Raw genomic sequence first — 19,962 nt, forward strand, 5'->3', positions numbered from 1 at the left:
ATTGAGTATAGAAGCAAAGAGGTTCTTCTGCAGCTGTACAGGGCCCTGGTGAGACCGCACCTGGAATATTGTGTGCAGTTCTGGTCTCCAAATTTGAGGAAAGACATTCTGGCTATTGAGGGAGTGCAGCGTAGGTTCACGAGGTCAATTCCTGGAATGGCAGGACTATCTTATGTTGAAAGATTGGAGCGACTGGGCTTGTATACCCTTGAGTTTAGAAGACTGAGAGGGGATCTGATTGAGACGTATAAGATTATTAAAGGATTGGACACTCTGGAGGCAGGAAACATGTTTCCGCTGATGGGTGAGTTCTGAACCAGAGGACACAGCTTAAAAATAAGGGGTAGAACATTTAGGACAGAGATGAGGAGAAACTTCTTCACCCAGAGAGTGGTGGGTGTGTGGAATGCTCTGCCCCAGAAGGCAGTGGAGGCCCAGTTTCTGGATTTGTTTAAGAAAGAGTTGGATAGAGCTCTCAAGGATAGTGGAATCATGGGTTATGGAGATAAGGCAGGAACAGGATGCTGATTGAGGATGATCAGGCATGGTCATAATGAATGGTGGTGCAGGCTCGAAGGAGAGAATGGCCTACTCCTGCACCTATTGGCTATTGTCTATTTTCACTGTGCCTCAATAAATTCAATTCAATACTATTTTTCTTTCTGCTGAAGTGGGCAAATTCATATTTTCCCATGTTATACTCCAACTGTCAATGTTTTACCCAATTATGTGAAATGTCAGTGATTGCTTTTCAGATTCTTTATATCAACTCAATTTACTTTCCTACCTATTTTTGTGTTATTGGCAAACTGAGCAACAATACCTTCATTGCCTTCATCGAAGTCATTTCTGTAGGTCCTAAATATTCAATGGCCCAGCATTGATCCTTCTAACACTTCACTGGTTGCAGCTGCCAACCCAAAAATAATCAACTTATCCCTACTCTCTGCTTCCTGTAACTCAATTATCCATGATGTGTTACTCTCCACACTGTGAGCTCTTTATTTTTTGTAGTAACTTTTGATGTGGCATTTTAGCAAATAGATTATGGAAAGCCAAGTATACATGGGTATACAGATCCTCCTTTATCCACACTGCATACTACTTCCTCAAAGTTTTGTAATAAATCTCAGAGAAGTATTAAGATTTGCAATGGAGGGATCCATAGGTGGTTTCAAAAGAGAGCTGTGTATATATTTGAGAGTGATTAGTTTGAAGGGCTATGGAGCTAGGACTGGAGAATGGGACTAGCTCGGCAGCATTTTTGGAAGCCGGTACAGACTGATGGGTTGAATCGCCTCCTTCTGTACTGCAAATTTCTATGAAATTAGTCAAACATATCTTCCCTTTCACAAAACCATGTTGACTCTGCTTTCAGGTTATTTTTATTCATTCCTAGGATTTTGATATTGAAGGCGAAGCTGCAATTTATTGCCCATTCCTAACTGCTATGGAGAACATGGTTGTGAGCTCCCTTCTTAAAAACTGCCATTCTTAAAGCTTAGGGCCACCCACAGTGCTTAGAGGAAGTCGTTCCTGTGACAGTGAAGGAAAGGCAATATATTCCCTAGTCAGGGTGATTTGTGACTTGAAAGGGACATTGCAGGTGGTGTTGTTCCCATGCAGCTAATGGCCTTATTCTTCTAGATGGCAGAGGTGACAGGTTTGGAAGATATTGTTTGAGGAGCTTTGGTGTACTGGTGCAGTGTATCTAGTAGGTAGTACACAGCTCCCACCAATGGTGAAAAAACAAATGTTCAAAGTAGTGGATGCGGTGACAATCAAGTACACTGCTTTGTCCTGGTTGATGTTAAGCTTTGAGTGTGTTGAAGCAGCACTTATCCATGAAAAGGGACAATGTGCCATCACACTCCTGACCTGTGCCTTGTACTTGTTTGATAGACCTTGAGGAATTATTACATTTACATTTTCCAAGTGTCCTGTTATAACCACTAATTGGCAAACGCACATGCACAAAACTCGAGTGTGGCTCTTAAACTCTCATCTGGCTGCAATGTACCACGTATTATAAGTAAGTGTAAATAAGAACCAAGGAAAGTAAAATATATTTAAGAGCAGTTCTTGAGAGCAGACTTCAAAGTGCTGACTGTATTTGGAATTTTCCTCTTTGTTTTATTGCACCTGTTACAATGCAGAGGTCGAATCCCTCCATTAATTAAAATTAAAACACCCAGAAAAGCTTGCCTTGCCTCCTCAGGGTCGGGTATGTTTTGGCGCTGCTGTTTGGCACTCGTTACTTTGGCACTGAGCTGTTTTGGTGCCAATTCAGAATAAAAAAAAGTTTTGTTTGGTTAAAGAAGAGAGGATAACTAATGACCCAATGTAATTTTCTCAACTAGCAAGAGTTGATAGTCAAAGCTGTAATGACCCGCTGTAGATTCAAATCTCATTTTGTAATCATTTTCTCATTTAACTATTGTTAATAGTCATCTACTGCCAAATGTAGCAAAATGTAGAAATTCATTTTTATAATGAATAGGTTAAAAGTAATGAATAGAAAAGAATTATATTTATTTCTTACAATGCAATAAAAACAAATTTCTTACGGGTCTACAATATTTTTTTAAATTCTGAATTGGCGCTAAAACAGCTCAGCGCCAAAGTAATGAGCGCCAAAACAGTTTAGAGTCAAAACAGCGGGGCCAAATGATTGGCGTCAAATAGTCCCATTCCGCCTCCTTATCTGTTAAAAGTAAGTAAACGAAAGAAACTCCCGATTTCCACAGTTTACAGAAAAAAAACTTATTTTCCTAACAATAACAGTGAAAATTAAATGAAACCATTAACAAACCCGAGCCCCCTTTTTCTTAACTAATCACCATCTTACCCTAACTCTGTTAAAATGGTGCTCCAATAACACAATTACTAAACCTTAAATTAACTTAATCTCTAAAGTCCATACTGTCTCTTTCACTGTCTTCCTTCCAGTCTTCCAAATCTGCTGTCTTCACTCTGCATTTCCTTCTTACTTTTTATTGTGAGTAACTTTTTAGAAAATTTCTTGGTACCTTTATTGGATGATGCCTTGAGAGATTTCATTTGTGCACTTTCAGAGCACTTTTCAGATGACATGTGCTCTCTGGTCCGATAATCAGTTAGTTCTGACTATTTTTTGAAATGCCCTCTCTTTTTACATCGCCAAGACTCGTACTCTCTCATTAAAATTCAAATCAATTGCTTTTTGGTATCCTGGGAATAATTTAATGAGTTAAATTCAAATCCAGTTGCCTTAACATCAAAACACGACTCCAAGCTGATTGCTATACATTATCAATTCTCATCACTCTCTGCACCTGTCAGCTCATCATGGACACATGTGCTGTCACAATCTGTCAGTTCAGAAAAGGCCATAAAGGGACCATACTCTCTTTCAACTTTGTAACACACCCTTTGTAAGTGGTCATTTACCCAGCTGTGATCTTTCTTAAGGGGCTATATTACTTGCATGCACATCCACAATCTCAGCATTTCCAATAATTTGGAAATGCTATTCAGCTTTTCAGAAATAATGGACTTAGAGTCATAACGATGTACAGCACAGAAAGAGACCCTTCCATTCAATTCGTCCATGCTGACCAATTATCCTAACTTATTCTAGTCCCATTTGCCAGCACTTGGCCCATATCCCTCTAAACCCTTCCAAATCGTATACCCAGATGCCTTTTAAGTGCTATAACTGTACCAGCCTCCACCACTTCCTCTGGCAGTTCATTCCATTCACACACCAATCTCTGCATGTAAAAGTTGCCCCTTAGGTCCCTTTTATATCTTTCCCCTCTCACCCTAAATCTATGCCCTCTAGTTCTGAATTCCCCCACCCCAGGGAGAAAAAAAAAACTTTTTATAAACTTCTATAAACTTTGGAAATAGAACCAGTCTGACTCAAAACTGGGATACAGACTCTAACCTTACACCTTTAATGCATTGTCTGAGCTGTGATGTCACCTTTTGTTATAAAACATTAAATTATCTTGAGAACGTGACTTAAAAAAAGCTCTGAGATTACATATTAATGAAGCGAAACCTGCATTTTACAAGATGAAAGACTTAACAATCCAGGTTTGTTCAATATATCACTGTATGACACTGTAATCTTTTGCTATAAGAACTGTGTCTAATGATCTTATACTCCACAACCACTTGATGAAAGAGCAGTGCTCTGAAAGCTAGTGCTTCCAAATAAACAGGATGGCATGGTGGCACAGTGGTTAGCACTGCTGCCTCACAGCACCTTGGCCTTGGGTTCGATTCCAGTCTTGGGCAACTGTCTGTGTGGAGTTTGCACATTCTCCCTGTGTCTGCGTGGGTTTGCTCTGGTTTCCTCCCACAATGCAAAGATGTACAGGTCAGGTGAATTGGCCATGCTAAATTGCCCATAGTGCTAGGTGCATTAGTCAGAGGGAAATGGGTTTGGGTGGGTTACTCTTCAGAGGGTTGGTGTGGACTTGTTGGGCCAAATGGCCTGGGAATCATATCTAATCTAAATCTGGTGTTGTGTGATTTTTAGCTTTGTCCAACATTGGCTGCTCCACATCATAGAAGCAGTGATTGCAATAAAAAATACACTCAAGATGTAAGATTCCTTTGTTGTGAATCAGGCTGCCCTTTTTAAGTGGTTTAAAAAAAGACAAATTCATTTTAATCAAGCTCATGTTTTGTATCTTTTTAATATCATCTTATGCCACATAATTGCAAATTCAAAAATGTCACAACACTGGGTTATAGTCCAACAGGTTTACTTGAAACCGCAAGCTTTCAGACCCCCGTTCTTTCCTCAGGCAGCTAGTGAGCAAATACATCAGACATAAAATTTTTAAGTAAAAGACCAAAGGATCATACAACTTATACAAATGTATTAAACAAACCTAGAAAGCTGTTAAGTATTTAATCAGTTAGAATAGAGGTACAAGTTTCGATTGATAAATATGTAAATCCCAGAATTTCTTTCAAGTCATTGACTCAAGATAATTTAAGGTTTTATCAGAGTAAAGGTTAAAAAAAATTTAAAAACACCAGTTATAGTCCAACAGGTTTATTTGGAAGTACGAGCTTTTACAGTGCCGCTCCTTCATAAGGTAGCGAATTTGGCAGGACACAAGACTCAGAATTTATAGCAAAAGATCATACTGTCATGACACTATGATCTTTTGCTACAAATTCTGAGTCTTATGATCTTGTCCCACTAGTTGCCTGAAGAAGCAGCAGCGCTCTAAAAGCTAGTACTTCAAAATAAATCTGTTGGACTATAAGTTGTTGTAGTATGATTTTTAAATTTGTCCATCTCAGTCCAATACCAGCATCTCCACATCAGAATAAAGATGACACCTCTGGTCAGACAATGCATTTTAGGTGTGAGGCCATGTTTCAAGTCTGTTTGTGACTGTCAGACTGGTTTTATTCCCAAAGGAGGAATTTATAAAATGCCACATTTACTGACTGTTTACAGACCGTGTGCTTTTTGAGCAAAATTGAATGTACCTGCAAATACAAGTCTGCAAATGCAAATTCACCCCACCGATTTGTCTGTGTGTGTGTATTGGGAGGAGGGAAGAGAGAGAGTCTGTATGTGTGCGTGTGTGCATGAGGGAAGGAGAGACAGGAAAGAGTGTGGGGATGGGGTGCGTGTGTGCAAATGCTCTTGAGAGAGAATGTGAGGGAGTATAGGCCTGTGAGAGAGTACGGGTGCGAGTATGTATGTATGAAAAAGGGGTCTGTGTGTGTCTGTTTGTGTGAGAGAGTGTGTGCATGTGTTCATGTGTATGAATCTACATGTGCATGTTTGTGTGGGGGAATAATTTAGCGGTCAAAGACATCCAGCCTCGGATCTTCAGGTAAACGTACTCCAAGGTGGACTTCGGGATATGCAACAAAGCAGAGTTGCCGAACAGAGACTGATAACTATGATCTGTACCCATGAGGATAGCCTCAACCGGGATCTTGGGTTCATGTCATACTACAGGTGACCCTACCACACTATGCACTGTCACACACACACTTGCACTCTCACTCTCACAGTCATATACTCGCTTACAACTGCGCGCACTCTCTCTCTCAAGCACCCACACTCTCGCGCACACTCACATAAATATATACTCTCTCACACTCACATACACTCCCTCTCAAGCACAACACACACACACAGTCTCTCTCTCCCCACCCCACATACACATGCACACACATATATAAATCTATGGGGTGCATTTACATTTGCAGATACATTCTATTTTGCTCAAAAAGCAGACGATCTGTAGGCAGTCAATCAATACGGCATTTTATAAATTTCTCCTTTGGAAATAAAACCAGTCTGACAGACACAAAAAGACTTGAAACATGGCCTCACACCTGAAATACACTGTCTGACCAGAGGTGTCACCTTTACTCTAATAAAACCTAAACTTATCTCAGGGCAGTGACTTCAAAGAAATTCTGAGATTTATCAATCAATATTAATTAATCTAAACCTGTACCTCCATTCTAATTGATTAAAGACTTAATAGCCACATAGATTTGCTTAATACTTTTATATAAATTGCATTACCATTTGATATTTTACTTATAAATTCTGTGCCTGATGTATTCTCTTTCGTTAGCTGCCTAAGGAAGGAGCGGGGGCACTGAAAGCTTGCAGTTTCAAATAAACCTGTTGGACCACAGCCTGGTGTTGTGTGATTTTTGACTTTGTCTGCCCAGTCCAACACTGGCACCTCCTCATATTATTACACTTTAGTGTTGAAATTTGTATCTGAAAGTATTCTAATTAAATACTGTAATTACAATTAATAACTAATAGCTATATTTTTAAATAGTTTACAAAGTTATTACTCAAGGAGTTTTATTTGTGTTGGAAATCTTCTCTCCCTTCCTCATTTTTACATTTTATTTCCTTTCACAATATGATCACAGATTTAAGGTGTCAGGGACTTTAGTAGCTGCTACAGGAAAAATGGTGAGAGACTAATGGTGCCTCTTCCAGGGAAGGCCTGCTAAATCACAAGCCAATCATGCAGTGCAAGGCAAGTGGACCTCCCCATGAGTCATTTGCATGGAGTTGGAGAGGTCCCACTTGTAAGGACCTACTGACTAATCAGAGGGCAGTAGCTCTTCTGTTGGCATGTGATGGAGGAGGCTATGGCTAGAAAAAAATGTGCATTGAACTATTGCACCTTTGTTCAGTGCTAAGTATCCTGATTCTCAAATAAACTTTGCCTGGTCAAAATAGCTACCTGCAAATTAAATTTATTGCAAATGATAACTTCTTTGTTCAACTTCTTGAACTGCATAATTTTGAAAGAACAAATGTAGTCATAATACATTGCAACTAGTGTTTATCCATTACTCTTCCTCCTTCTGTTAGTTTTTCTTCTCTTGTGTTGAGTTTAAAGTAGCACGTACTTTCAAATCAAGCTTTAACACACCTTCATAATACCACAGAGTATAATGATAAATTCTACTATCAGTAAAGTTCACATAAAAATTCCTCACACCTTCATAATATATCCTTTGTTTATAGAACATAGAGTCATAGAGATGTATAGCATGGTAACAGACCCTTCGGTCCATCTTGTCCATGCCGCCCAGATATCCCAACTTAATCTAGTCCCACTTTCCAGCATCCGGCCCGTTTCTCTCCAAATACTTCCTATTCATATACCCATCCAGATGCCTTTTAAATATTGCAATAGAATATAGAAGATTACAGCGCAGTACAGGCCCTTCGGCCCTCCATGTTGTACCGACCTGTGGAACGAATCAGAAGCCCACCTAACCTACTGTATTTCATCCCGTCCATATATCTATCCATTGACCATATAAACGCCCTTAAAGTTGGCGAGTCTACTACTGTTGTGGGCAGTGATATTTTGAGTCTTGTGCTAACCAATTCACTGACCTTGCTCATCAGACAAATGTATCTTATTTTAATAATAGGTCAACTTTCCCACCTGTGAATAATAATCAACATAGGTGATTTCAGTTCCATCTGCTTTTTTGAATATGTCGGTAGGTTTCACATTCCAGTCAATGTCATTGATACGATATGTTTTGTTGTTGTATCTAGGAGAAAGAAACAGTGCAGTAATATAAAAACCTATAATGAGAATGACGATCTAGATTTTTTCTTCAAGTTAGGTTACCATAACTGGATATGTCAATAAATGTGCAGCTGCTCCCCATTAGCCTCTACTAATTCTGCATTTTAGCTGAGCCAACTTTGAGCATACGTCTGTCCGAGTAGGAGTCTACCTATTATAATTACTATAGCTACAACTGTGAGAAAAACACTTTATTTATACTTGAGGAAATTTGTCCATCCCTGAAATTCAGTGCTATTAGCACAACGATAAGGGTAGATGCTTTTCTTTCATATTTCAATATTCTAAGCAATGGCTGAATTAAGTTCACAATTTTGAATTTCTTCAACTGGCTAAACTTAGGACACTAGCTGTGCTAAACTGCAGCAGAACTCCAAACCATTGTTTGCCTAGTCCAAAACAGGGTCAAAAGCCATTGTCAAGACACATCCATAAAGAGGGTATGGGACTCACTGTTTTGAATCTCCACTAACACATCAGCTAAACTTGGGTTGCTTTACCCGAAACAATATTCGGGTAGTGTCTCCCACCCGTCCTCCTCCTCTAACCAAACAAAAGATCTTGTGCGCCGGATTGGTAATGTAACTAGTTTCCTTTTGTTTTAATTTGTCAGTAGTCTCATTGGGAATTTAGAATAGTGGGAATGGAGGTTAGGGCAGCTGAAAGTTCTGAGAGGGAAGGGTCAGATCTATTGTTCCTGCTGACTGCACCTGTGGGAATTGCACCCAACTCAGCTCCTTGAAAACCTCATTAAGGAACTGGACCTGCAACTGGATGAACTTGGATCATTCAGGAGGCAGAGGGGTTATCAAGAAAAGTTATAGGGAAGTAGTCACACCTCAAGCAAAAGAAGAAGGTAGATGTCAGGGGACGGAGAGGGAACTGGCAGGCAGTGCAGGGATCCCCTGTGACTGTTTCCCTCAGCAACAAGTATACCATTTTGGATATTGTTGGGGGGATGACTTGCCAGGGGTAAGCAATGGGGCACAGGTCTCTGGCACAGAGTCTGTCCCTTTTGCTTAGAAGGGAAGGGGGAAGAGGAGCAGAGCGTTAGTCGTTGGAAACGCCATAGTTAGGGGAAGATAGGAGGTTCAATGGGAATGAGAGACTCACGGTTTGTGTATTGCCTCCTAGGTGCCAGGGCTTGTGATGTCTCTGATCATGTTTTTGGATCCTTGTGGGGGAGGGGGAGCAGCTCCAAGTTGTTGTTGGTGCCTCTATGGACCACAAAGATAGGAACAGAAATGTGGATTTAAGGCAGAAATTCAGGGAGCTAGGGTGGAAGCTTACAGCTGGAATTAACAGAGTTGTTGTCTCTGGGTTGTTGCCTGTCCCACATGCTAGCGAGGTGAGGAATAAGGAGAGAGAAGAATTACACAGATGGCTAAAAGTATAGTGCAGGACGGAGGGTTTTGGTTACCTGGATAATTGGGGGTCTTTCTGGGGTAGGTGGGACCGCTACAAACAGGATGGTCTTCACCTGAACCAGGGGGTACAAATATTCCGGGGGGTGGGGGGTGGAATTTGCTAATGCTCTTTGGGTGGGTTTAAACTAATTCAGCAGGGGGATGGGAACCAAAATTGTAATTTGAGTATAGGGGAGGTTGAGAGTAGTGAAGTCAGAACTAAGAGTTCAAGATTGCAAGAAAGCATCGGCAAGCAAGAAGTTCATTGGAAGTGTGTCTACTTCAATACCAGGAGCATCTGGAATAAGGTGGGTGAACTTGCAGCATGTGTTGGTACCTGGGATTTCGATGTTGTGGACATTTCAGACACATGGGTAGAGCAGGAACAGGAATGATTATTGCAGGTTCCAGGATTTAGATGTTTCAGTAAGAACAGAGAAAATGGTAAAAGACGGGGAGGTGTGGCATTGTTAGTCAAGGATAGTATTATGGTGGCAGAAAGGACTTTTCAGGACTCGTGTAATGAGGTAGTATGGGCTGAGATTAGAAACAGGATGAGACTTGAGAGTTACAAGTTAGCTGGGAAAGACCTAAAGAAAGCACTAAGAAGAGCCAGGCGGGACATGAGAAGCCATTGGCAGTGAGGATCAAGGAAAACCCTAAGGCTTTCTATAGGTATATCAGGAATAAAAGAATGACTAAAGTTTAGGGCTAATCAAGGATAGTAGTGGGAAGTTATGCATGGAGTCGGAGGAGCTAGGGGAAATGATAAATGAATACTTTTCATCAGTATTCACACTAGAAAAAGATAATGTGATCAAGGAAAATACTGAGATACAGGCTACTAGACTAAATGGGATTCAGGTGCATAAGGAGGAGGTGTTGGCAATTCTGGAAAGTGTAAAAATAGATAAGTCCCCTGTGCTGGATGGGATTTATCCTCAGATTCTCTGGGAAGCCAGAGAGGAGATTGCTGAGCCTTTGGCTTTGATCTTTATGTCGTCATTGTCTATAGGAATAGTGCCAGAAGATTGGATGATAGCAAATGTTGTTCCCTTGTTCAAGAAGGGGAGTACAGACAACCTTGGAAGTTATAGACCAGTGAACCTTACTTTGGTTGAGGGTAAAGTGTTGGAAAAGGTTATAAGAGATAGGATTTATAATAATCTCAAGAGGAATAAATTGATTAGGGATAGTCAATACGGTTTTGTGAAGGGTAGGTCATGCCTCACAAACATTATTGAGTTCTTTGAGAAGGTGACCAGACAGGTGGATGACAGTAAAGCAGTTAATGTGGTGTATATTTATTTCAGTAAGGCATTTGATAAGGTTTCCCACTGTAGGCTATTGCACAAAATACAGAGGTATGGGATTGAGGGTGATTTAGCAGTTTGGATTGGAAATTGGCTGGCTGAAAGAAGACAGAGGTTGGTGGTTGATGGGAAATATTCATCCTGGAGTTCAGTTGCTAGTGCGGGATTGCAAGGATATGCTTGGGGTCCACTGTTGTTTGTCATTTTTATAAATGACTTGAATGAGGGCATAGAAGGATGGGTTAGTAAATTTGCCGATGACACGAAGGTCGGTAGAATTGTGGCTAGTGGTGAAGGATGTTGTAGGTTACAGACAGGCATAGATAAACTGCAGCTGAAAATGTGTTGCTGGAAAAGCGCAGCAGGTCAGGCAGCATTCAGGGAACAGGAGAATCGACGTTTCGGGCATAAGCCCTGTTCCCTGGATGCTGCCTGACCTGCTGCGCTTTTCCAGCAACACATTTTCAGCTCTGATCTCCAGCATCTGCAGTCCTTACTTTCTCCTCATAGATAAACTGCAGAGCTGGGCTGAGAGGTGGGAAATGGAGCTTAATGCAGAAAGGTGTGAGGTGATTCACTTTGGAAGGAGTGACAGGAATGCAAAGTATTTGGGTAATGGTAAGATTCTTGGTAGTGTAGATGAGCAAAGGGAACTCAGTGTCCAGGTACATAGATCCTTGGAAGTTACCACCCAGGCTGATCGGGTTGTTAAGAAGGCATACAGTGTGTTAGCTTTTATTGGTAGAGGGATTGAGTTTCGGAGGCGCTGGTTATGCTGCACTGTACAAAACTCTAGTGCGGACACATTTGAAGTATTGCATACAGTTCTGGTCACCGTATTATAGAAGAATGTGGAAGCTTTGGAAAGAATTCAGAGGAGATTTACTAGGATGTTGCTTGGTATGGAGGAAGGTCTTATGAGGAAAGGCTGAGGGACTTGAGGCTATTTTCATTAGAGAGAAGAAGGTTGAGAGGTGACTAAATTGAGACATAAGATAATCAGAGGGTTAGATAGGCTGGACAGCTAGAGCATTTTTTCCTCAGATGGTGATAGCTAGCACAAGGGACTTGGCTTTAAATTGAGGGGTGATAGATATAGGACAGATGTCAGAGGTAGTTTCTTTACTCAGAGTAGTAAGGGCATGTAACACATTGCCTGCAACAGTCGTAGACTCACCAACTGTAAGGGCATTTAAATAGTCATTGGATAGCCATATGGACGGGAATGGAATAGCGTCAGTTAGATGGGCTTCAGATTGGTTTCACAGGGCAGCGCAACATCGAGGGCTAAAGGCCCTGTACTGCGCTGTAATGTTCAATGTTCTAATTGGGAAGTCAATATTCATTTTTAGTAATGTGAGGATACTATGGCTTTAAAAGGCGTATTTTGTCCTGGTTTTATTTAAAATGAAAAGAAGAGGTAGTGAGTGGTCTGTTCCCAACCAACAAAGTGAATACCATGTGAGGCCTTACGTTTCTTTCAAAAGGTTGGAACAATTGAAGCAGCACAAAGGGGTGGAATCAAGCTCCCACAAAATCAGGACTTTCGTTTAACCTTCAATGGTGTTTGGAAACTGTTATACATCTCTACCTGTGACAGTAAAATGCTTGCATTCTTTCTCTTTTTGTTTTTTCACTTGATACTCTTTTCTTCCAGACTGGAGCATTGCATGTGAGACAATCTATTTAACTGAACTTGCCTTTGCCAAGTGTGTGTTTATTGTGTGTTATTATATTGGAACAGTTGCTGTTCAGTAGATTAAATAACCTATTATTATATTAAAATTTCCATTAGAGTTGTGACACCAATTCTTCTTTTGTTTGTATTTTAACTATAGTGTAAGAATACAGATGCTGCAATGAGAGGATTCTTCACAAAAAGGAATACAATGCTGCTCAGAAGCAGCAGAAGAGCCTATCTGGGACTGTTTGGAATCACTGGACTGGACCATATTCACATACTCAGCGGAGAATCTGGATGAGTATACCACCACCTCTATGGATTTCATTAGCTGATGCGTGGAGGACTGCTTGCCAAAGTAGTCAATCTGGGTGTTCCTCAACCGGGAAACATTGGATGAACTGGGAAATCCACTCCCTGCTGAAGACCAGGTGTGCAGCATTCAAGTCAGATTACCCAGAACCATACAGAAAGTACAGACATGACCTAAACAGAGCCATCAGAGATGCCAAGAGGCAGTACCAGACCAAATTAGAGGTCCGAACCAACCTTACGGACTGCCACTATCTGTGGCAAGGCATAAACAACATAACAGGATACAAAATGAAGCAGACCACATTTCTCCCTGATGTGCTCAATGTTTTCTATTCCAGCCAGATGGTGTCATCTGTCCCGACAGTCCCGGAAGTACATCTTCCCTACATCACCGCTGCAGACAACAGATTGGTCTTCCTGGGAGTCAACCCAAGAAAAGTGATGAGCCCAGATGGAATCCCCAGCCATGCACTTAGATCCTGTATGGACCAGCTGCCAGAGGTATTCACTGGCATCTTTAACCTCTCCCTCCTACAAGCCAAAGTCCTCACCTGCTTCAAGAAGACCTCCATCATCCCAGTACCTAAGAAAGCACATGTAACATGTCTTGATGATTACCTGTGGCTTTGACCTCCATATTAATGAACTGTTTTGAGAGGATTTGTTTTGCCAACAACAACTCGAGTCTTGCATCATGCCTCAGTCCCCTGCCATTTGCCTACTGACATAACAGGTCCACAGTGGAATGCCATATCCCTAAACCTACACTCATCGCTGGAACATCTAGATATCAAGGACATCTCTGCCAGACTCCTGACATTGACTACAGCTCTGCCTTCAATACCATTATCCCCTTCAGGCTGTAGGTCTCAGCTCTGCCTTCTGCAACTGGATCCTCAGCTTCCTAACCATAGATCGTAATCAGTGAAGATATATAACTACACCTCCTCCACGATAACACTCAACATGGTAGCCTCCCAAGGATGTGTTCTCAACCTCCTCCTATATTGCCTGAACACACACATGACTGTGTTACCAAATTCCAAATAAATGCTATCTGCAGGTTTGCTGACAAAAATACTATGGCAGGTCAGATATCAAACGATGATGAGTCAGGATACAAAAAGGAGATAGCAGGCTTGGTGACATGGTGCATGATCTTGTTAATGTTGATCTTGTCTAGCACATGTCCTATGTAGTGTAACCTGTACGCCTTACTCTGTCCAGGTTTATTTTCACCCTATCTATGTCCTTGCTTACTATGATCTGACTGTACTGCTCGTAAACAAAGCTTTTCACTCTACTTCGGTGCACGTGACAATAAATCAGATCAATCTATCTGAATAAATCATAATTTGCTTCAAGTGCTTGCTTCAATCTAGTGCAACTGGAACACAGCATCTTACATTTGCCTTTAAAAAAATAAAAAGTTAGTGTCTAGGTTATCTTCTTTATATATCTTGAGGGGTATGATCTGGTCCACAAAAGAAAACCGGGGCTCTTGTTGGGATTGCAATCTCTCATTCCAGTTTGGGTTTATGATTATTGGACTCAAAGTCAATGAGTATTCAGTGTTGGTGTTCGCTTTATGGTTGGTTTAAATAGGGAATGCTTTGTGTAGTCATGGTTCTTTCGGTAACTAAGAGTTTCCTGGGGGTGGAAGAAGTCATTTGGCAGTATTACAGAAAGTAAGCAAGGCACATCTTTTGGAATTGACAAACAAGCTGGAGTTAGGTTGCCTTTGTATGAGTAAAAAGGGGAGGTAATTGCAAACAATAGCTCAACATTTATGATATCCAGAAATGCAATTGGAATCTTTGAAAATGGCTAAAATTCAATTGCAAATGAAGCATGAAAAGGAAATTAAACAGTTTGAATTATGATTGAAGGCAGAAGAAAAGCAGAAAAAGAGAGCAGTTCTAGCAGAGGAAAAAGAAAGAAGGGAAGACTAAACAGAAGAAAAGGAAAAAGAGAGAGTTTTTGAACTACGGAGATTAGAACTGAAAACACAAAGTTGATTCAAAATGCGGAGGTGGCGGTGCAAGGCAGGAGTAGGAACAGACAGCAATCTCATCATAATCAAAAGCCTGGTGGGGAATCTGTTTAATAATGTCCAAGGATTGCCTATGTTTGACGACAAGGATATAGAAGCATTTTTCATTTCATTTGAGAAAGTGTCTAAACAAATGAAATCGCTGGTGATCACGTGGGCATTGTTGATGCAAACAAAGTTGGCAGGTAGAGCAAGTGAGGTATTTGCATCACTGTCAGAGGAGGGATTTGGGGAGTATGATGATGTGAAAAAAAACATTTTATGTGCATATGCACTAGTGACAGAAGCCTACAGACGGTTCAAGAATCTAAGGAGGGAGCCTGGTCAAACCTACATTGAATTTGAAACATCTAAACAAAGCAATTTTGATAGGTGGATAAAGGCACTGAAAATAGGTCAAACATATGACACTTTCAGACAGACAACTACTTTGAAGAAGTTCAAAATTCGCAACCTGAAGTAGTGCGAACTCATGTGGAAGACCAGAGAGTTAAGACTGCAGAAATGGACAATGGTTATGAGTTAGTTCATAAATCAAGCTTCCGATATCAATTTCAATCTGCGAGGAATAAAACTTGGGGGAAAGAGATATCCTCACAAGGTAAGGGCAAAGGAGATATCATTGATGCTTTGGGAAGACAGATTTGGGAAAACAGGATAAACCAGTAAGTTTTGTTGAAATATAAAGGAAAGTACAGTAGAAGCTAAAAAGCTGCAAGAACATACAACCTGATGACGGGTTGGTTGAGAAGAAAGTGCCATATCTCTTTAAAGAATTATTTGCATGGATAAGGTTTACTCATGTATGCCAGGAGGAGCAGGTAAAAAAATTAAAATTTTAATAGAGACAGGAGCAAGTCAATCTTTGATGATAAAAGATGAGGAGATATGTAACTCAGAAGGAGCATTGCCAGAAAAGATGGTAATATTTGGAATTCATGTTAAGAAGTACAATATTCTGCATTATAAGATGAGGCTGGAGAGTCCAGTGAAAAGTGGTGAAGTGGGAGGAGTAATAGAGGAATTTTCAGTTTCAGACATACAGTTATCCTTAGTAATGATACAGCTGGATCACAGGTGAGAGTGATGACTATTGTGATTGAAAAGCCAATGAAAGGTCAGACAACTGAGGTGTTACAGGATATATAACCTGGGATTTTTCCTGACTGTGTGGTAAAAATGTTCCAAAGCATCAGTTAAAACTATTTGAGAAATCAAATAGTAAAGGTAAGGAAGTTTACGTTCAATTATCAGAAACTACGTTTGATTAAATGGTTGGGAAAAAATAAGGACAGTGGAGGACAAAATAGATATTTTTAGTTCAGATAAGCTAGATGAATTACAACAGAAAGATAAGAAATTAAAGCAGTTATATTAAACAATGTACACAGAAAAATTTGAATGTATCCCAGAATGTTGCTATCTTAAAAATGTAGCCTTGATGAGGAAATGGAAACCATTACTTATTCAGGTAGATGAAAAACGGGCAGAAGTTCATCAAGTTGTTTTATCAGTAGGTTACAGAAAGGAGGTGTTGTGGGTAGCATGAATTACCGGTAGGTCGTCATTAGAGTAAGGAAAAACTCAAGCCAAAATAATAAAACATTTTATTGGCCTAGATTGCAGAGATGTGGTTGAATTTTGCCAGACATGTCATACATGTCAGGTAATTGGAAAACCTCAGGAAGTGATAGAAACAACCCTCTTAATATCCATTCCCACATTTGAGGAACCCTTTACAAGAGTCCTAATTGATTGCATAGGACCCCTCCCTTGATTTGATTGTATTTCAGCAGGTAGCCCATATCTAGCAGAAAATGTCAGTGGCTCTTCTACAATCCTTTTAGCCATGATATTGCTTAATGGAATGGCCTCCAGAAATCTAACAGACATATCTATTATGGTCAACAAATATTGATTCCCACACTTAGTTTTAGGGAGGGGTCCAATGCAACCATTTAAGACTCTTGTCGTATTATTTGATAAGAAGACCAGATGAAAGGAAATCTGTGTATCAAGTGAATACACTCAAAAGGTATTTTGACTAGGAAGGAAAGCAAAAGATCAATGTATTGCTGGTTACAACACAAAGTGAAGAACCGATTTCAGATGATTCTGAATCGGACATGCCTCAAATTAAATTGTACAATGAGGAAGCTCTCAAAAATTTGGACACATTATTGAGTTACCTTCCAGAGGAAAATCAAAACGAGCTGCAAGATTTTTACAAATCAGCTAGTGTGTTATGTGGGAAGAACCTGGGAAGTACTAATCTAATTACCCATGATGTAGATATAGGAAATGCTGTTCCAATTCAGCAATATCATATAGACGTAATCCTTTGAAGTTGGCAAGACATAGAAAACATGTTCAAAAATGCCATAGTTCAAGTGAATTGCAGAAAATGGAGCTCACTCATAGCAATGATGCCAAAACCAGACAGTACCCAACGATGTGGACTATCACAAAGTCAATCAAGTTACAAAGTCTGATTCATATCTTATTCCACGTTTGGAAGACTGTATTGAGAAGGTGGGACAAGCAAATTATATTTCTATGTTGGACTTACTAAGAAAATGCTCAAGAGTGAAGAAAATTTCAGCTTTCAGAGACTGAATGGCCGGTACCAGTTTAAAGTCATACCATTTGGTATAAAAATGTGCCAGCCACATTTCAAAGATTAACCAATAAAGTCATTTCAGGATTGTGTGTTATACATAAATAATCTGGTGATTTTCAGTCACACATGGAAGGAGCAATTAGAGCATCTAGCAGAATTATTTGATCAACTTTAAGAGGCTGGCTTGGTGATAAACTTGGCTGTGAGTTCACAAAAGCCCAAGTCATGTTCCTGGGCCATATCATGGACAGATAGCTCCACAGGATGTGAAAACAAAGGTGTTTATGGAATTTCCCATACCACTGATGAAAACAGAAGTACTATGATTCCTGGGACTGAATGGTTTTTATCAAAAATTAAGTATTGAATTTTAGCAGTGTGGTTGCTGCACTGACGGACCTGTTATAGAAGCACAAAACACTTCAGTGGAGGGAAGAGTGTCAGAAGATATTTGACAACCTGAAAGCTGTGGTAATCACCGCCCCTGTGTTAGCAACATCTAATTATGCAAAGCCATTCAAGGTGGCTATCGATACAAGTGATGTAGGGGTTGGTGATGTACTCTTGCAAGACAACCAGAGAACACCTACTGGGTATTTTTTCCAAAAGCTAAATATTCATCAAAAGAAATATTCCACAATTGAGGAGACCTTACATTTGGCATTAGCATTGCAACATTTATATTGTCAATCATGTGTCTGAGATAATTGTATATACTAATCATAACGCCTTAAGGTTTTTGGAAAAATTTAAGGATAAAAATTCCAGACTATTTAGATGGAGCTTATTATTGCAGCCATTCAATTTGAAAATTATACATGTAGCAGGATAAGAGAATGTAATTGCCAACATGTTGTCACGATTTAGATGAGTGAAGATGGAGGCATTCTGTGGGGGAACAATGAATTGAAATGTACTGTAGTGTTGAATGTGTGCATGCTTAGCGACAATGAAATATATGTGCATTGCAGTATACTAATAGCCAAAGATCAAAAGGTATTTAAAAATCAAGCCATCCTTGGACATTGATGGTTCATTCTATTTAAAGCAGGAAGGTGTGACGATACTATGGCTTTAAGAGATGCCCTTTGTCCTTTTTTTTGTAAAGAGAGGTTAAGACAGCAGTGGCAAACAATCTGTTCCTAGCTAGTGAAGTGAACAGGTTGTGAGTCCTTGTGCATTTTAAAAATTGAAGCAGCATGAAGGATGGGTTTAAGCTCCCACCAAACCAGGATTTTAGTTTAACTTTCCATAGCTGTTGTAGTTTAGAAGCTGCTATTCTCCCTGCTACACCAAAATGCTTGCATCCTTTCTCTTTCTCACAGAGTTTTCTCTTGATTTTCTCCTGTACCAGGAAATAGATAGGGCATGTCAGAAAGGCAAGATCACGGTGATCATGGGGGACTTCAATATGCAAATGGATGGGTGAATAATGTTGCCAGTGGACCCAAAGAAAGGAAATTCATGGAATGCTTACAGGATGGCTTTTTGGAACAGCTTGTGATGGAGCACACAAGGGAGCACACTATTCTGGACTTAGTGCTGTGTAATGACGTTATAAAAGATCTTAAAGTAAGGGAACACTTAGGAGGCAGCAATGATAATATGGTAGAGTTAAGTCTGCAGTTTGAAAGAGAGAAGGCAAATTTGGATGTAATGGTGTTACAGTTACACAGGCATGAGAGAGGAACTGACAAAAATCGACTGGAAGCAGAGCCTTGTGAGGAAGACAGTTGAGCAACAATGGCAGGAGTTTCTGGGTGTAATTGGGGACACAGTATAGAGGTTCATCCCAGAAAAAAGAAAGAATATTCGGGGGGTGAGGGAGGAGGATTAGACAGCCATGGCTGACAAAGTAAGTCAGGAAATGTATCATAGAAAAAGAGAGAGCCTATAAAGTTAGTGATTAAAGGGTGAGTATACTCACCCTTTAATCACCAACGGTCATTTGAGTGGGAGCAGCGGAAGTGAGGTTGGAGCGCATAGCTGGGCGGGAAGGTAAGTGATTAGTATTTGAGTGGGTGTGTTCTACACCCCAGGTCCTACATCCGTAGGTCTTCCCTCCCACCCTCCTCCTCTAACCTAACTTTAAAGTTCACAGGTAAGTGACTCAGTGTTATTGACTCAGTGTTCTTGTTTTTGGAGAAAGTGTACAGTCATGGCAGCGCAGGCGGTGGAATGTTCCTCCTGCAGGATGTTCGAGGTAGGGGTGACCACCGATACTCCTGCCGACTTCATCTGCAGGAAATGCAGTCAGATCCTGATCCTCACCGAACGAGTTAGGGAACTGGAACTGGAGTTGGATGAACTGAGGATTATTCGAGAGGCTGAGAGGGTGATTGATAGAAGCTACAGGGACATAGTAACGCCGGAGAACAGAGGTAGCTGGGTAACAGTTAGAGGTGGGAAGGGGAAGAAGCAGGCAGTGCAGGGTTCCCCTGTGGCCGTTCCCCTAAAAAATAA

The 19,962-nt window shown here is 40.4% G+C and overlaps 1 protein-coding gene across 1 annotated transcript in view; it reads right to left on the reverse strand.

The window, feature by feature from the left end:
• LOC122551133 (piwi-like protein 4) overlaps positions 1–19,962 on the reverse strand; it is a 166,965-nt gene that overhangs the window by 102,858 nt on the left and 44,145 nt on the right. The window contains exon 7 of the mRNA XM_043692759.1: positions 7,962–8,073. Within this exon, the coding sequence (XP_043548694.1) occupies positions 7,962–8,073 (112 nt within the window). The remainder of the gene's footprint in view (positions 1–7,961; positions 8,074–19,962) is intronic.

Source organism: Chiloscyllium plagiosum, chromosome 6, assembly GCF_004010195.1.
Source record: "Chiloscyllium plagiosum isolate BGI_BamShark_2017 chromosome 6, ASM401019v2, whole genome shotgun sequence".
Classification (NCBI taxonomy): Eukaryota; Metazoa; Chordata; class Chondrichthyes; order Orectolobiformes; family Hemiscylliidae; genus Chiloscyllium; species Chiloscyllium plagiosum.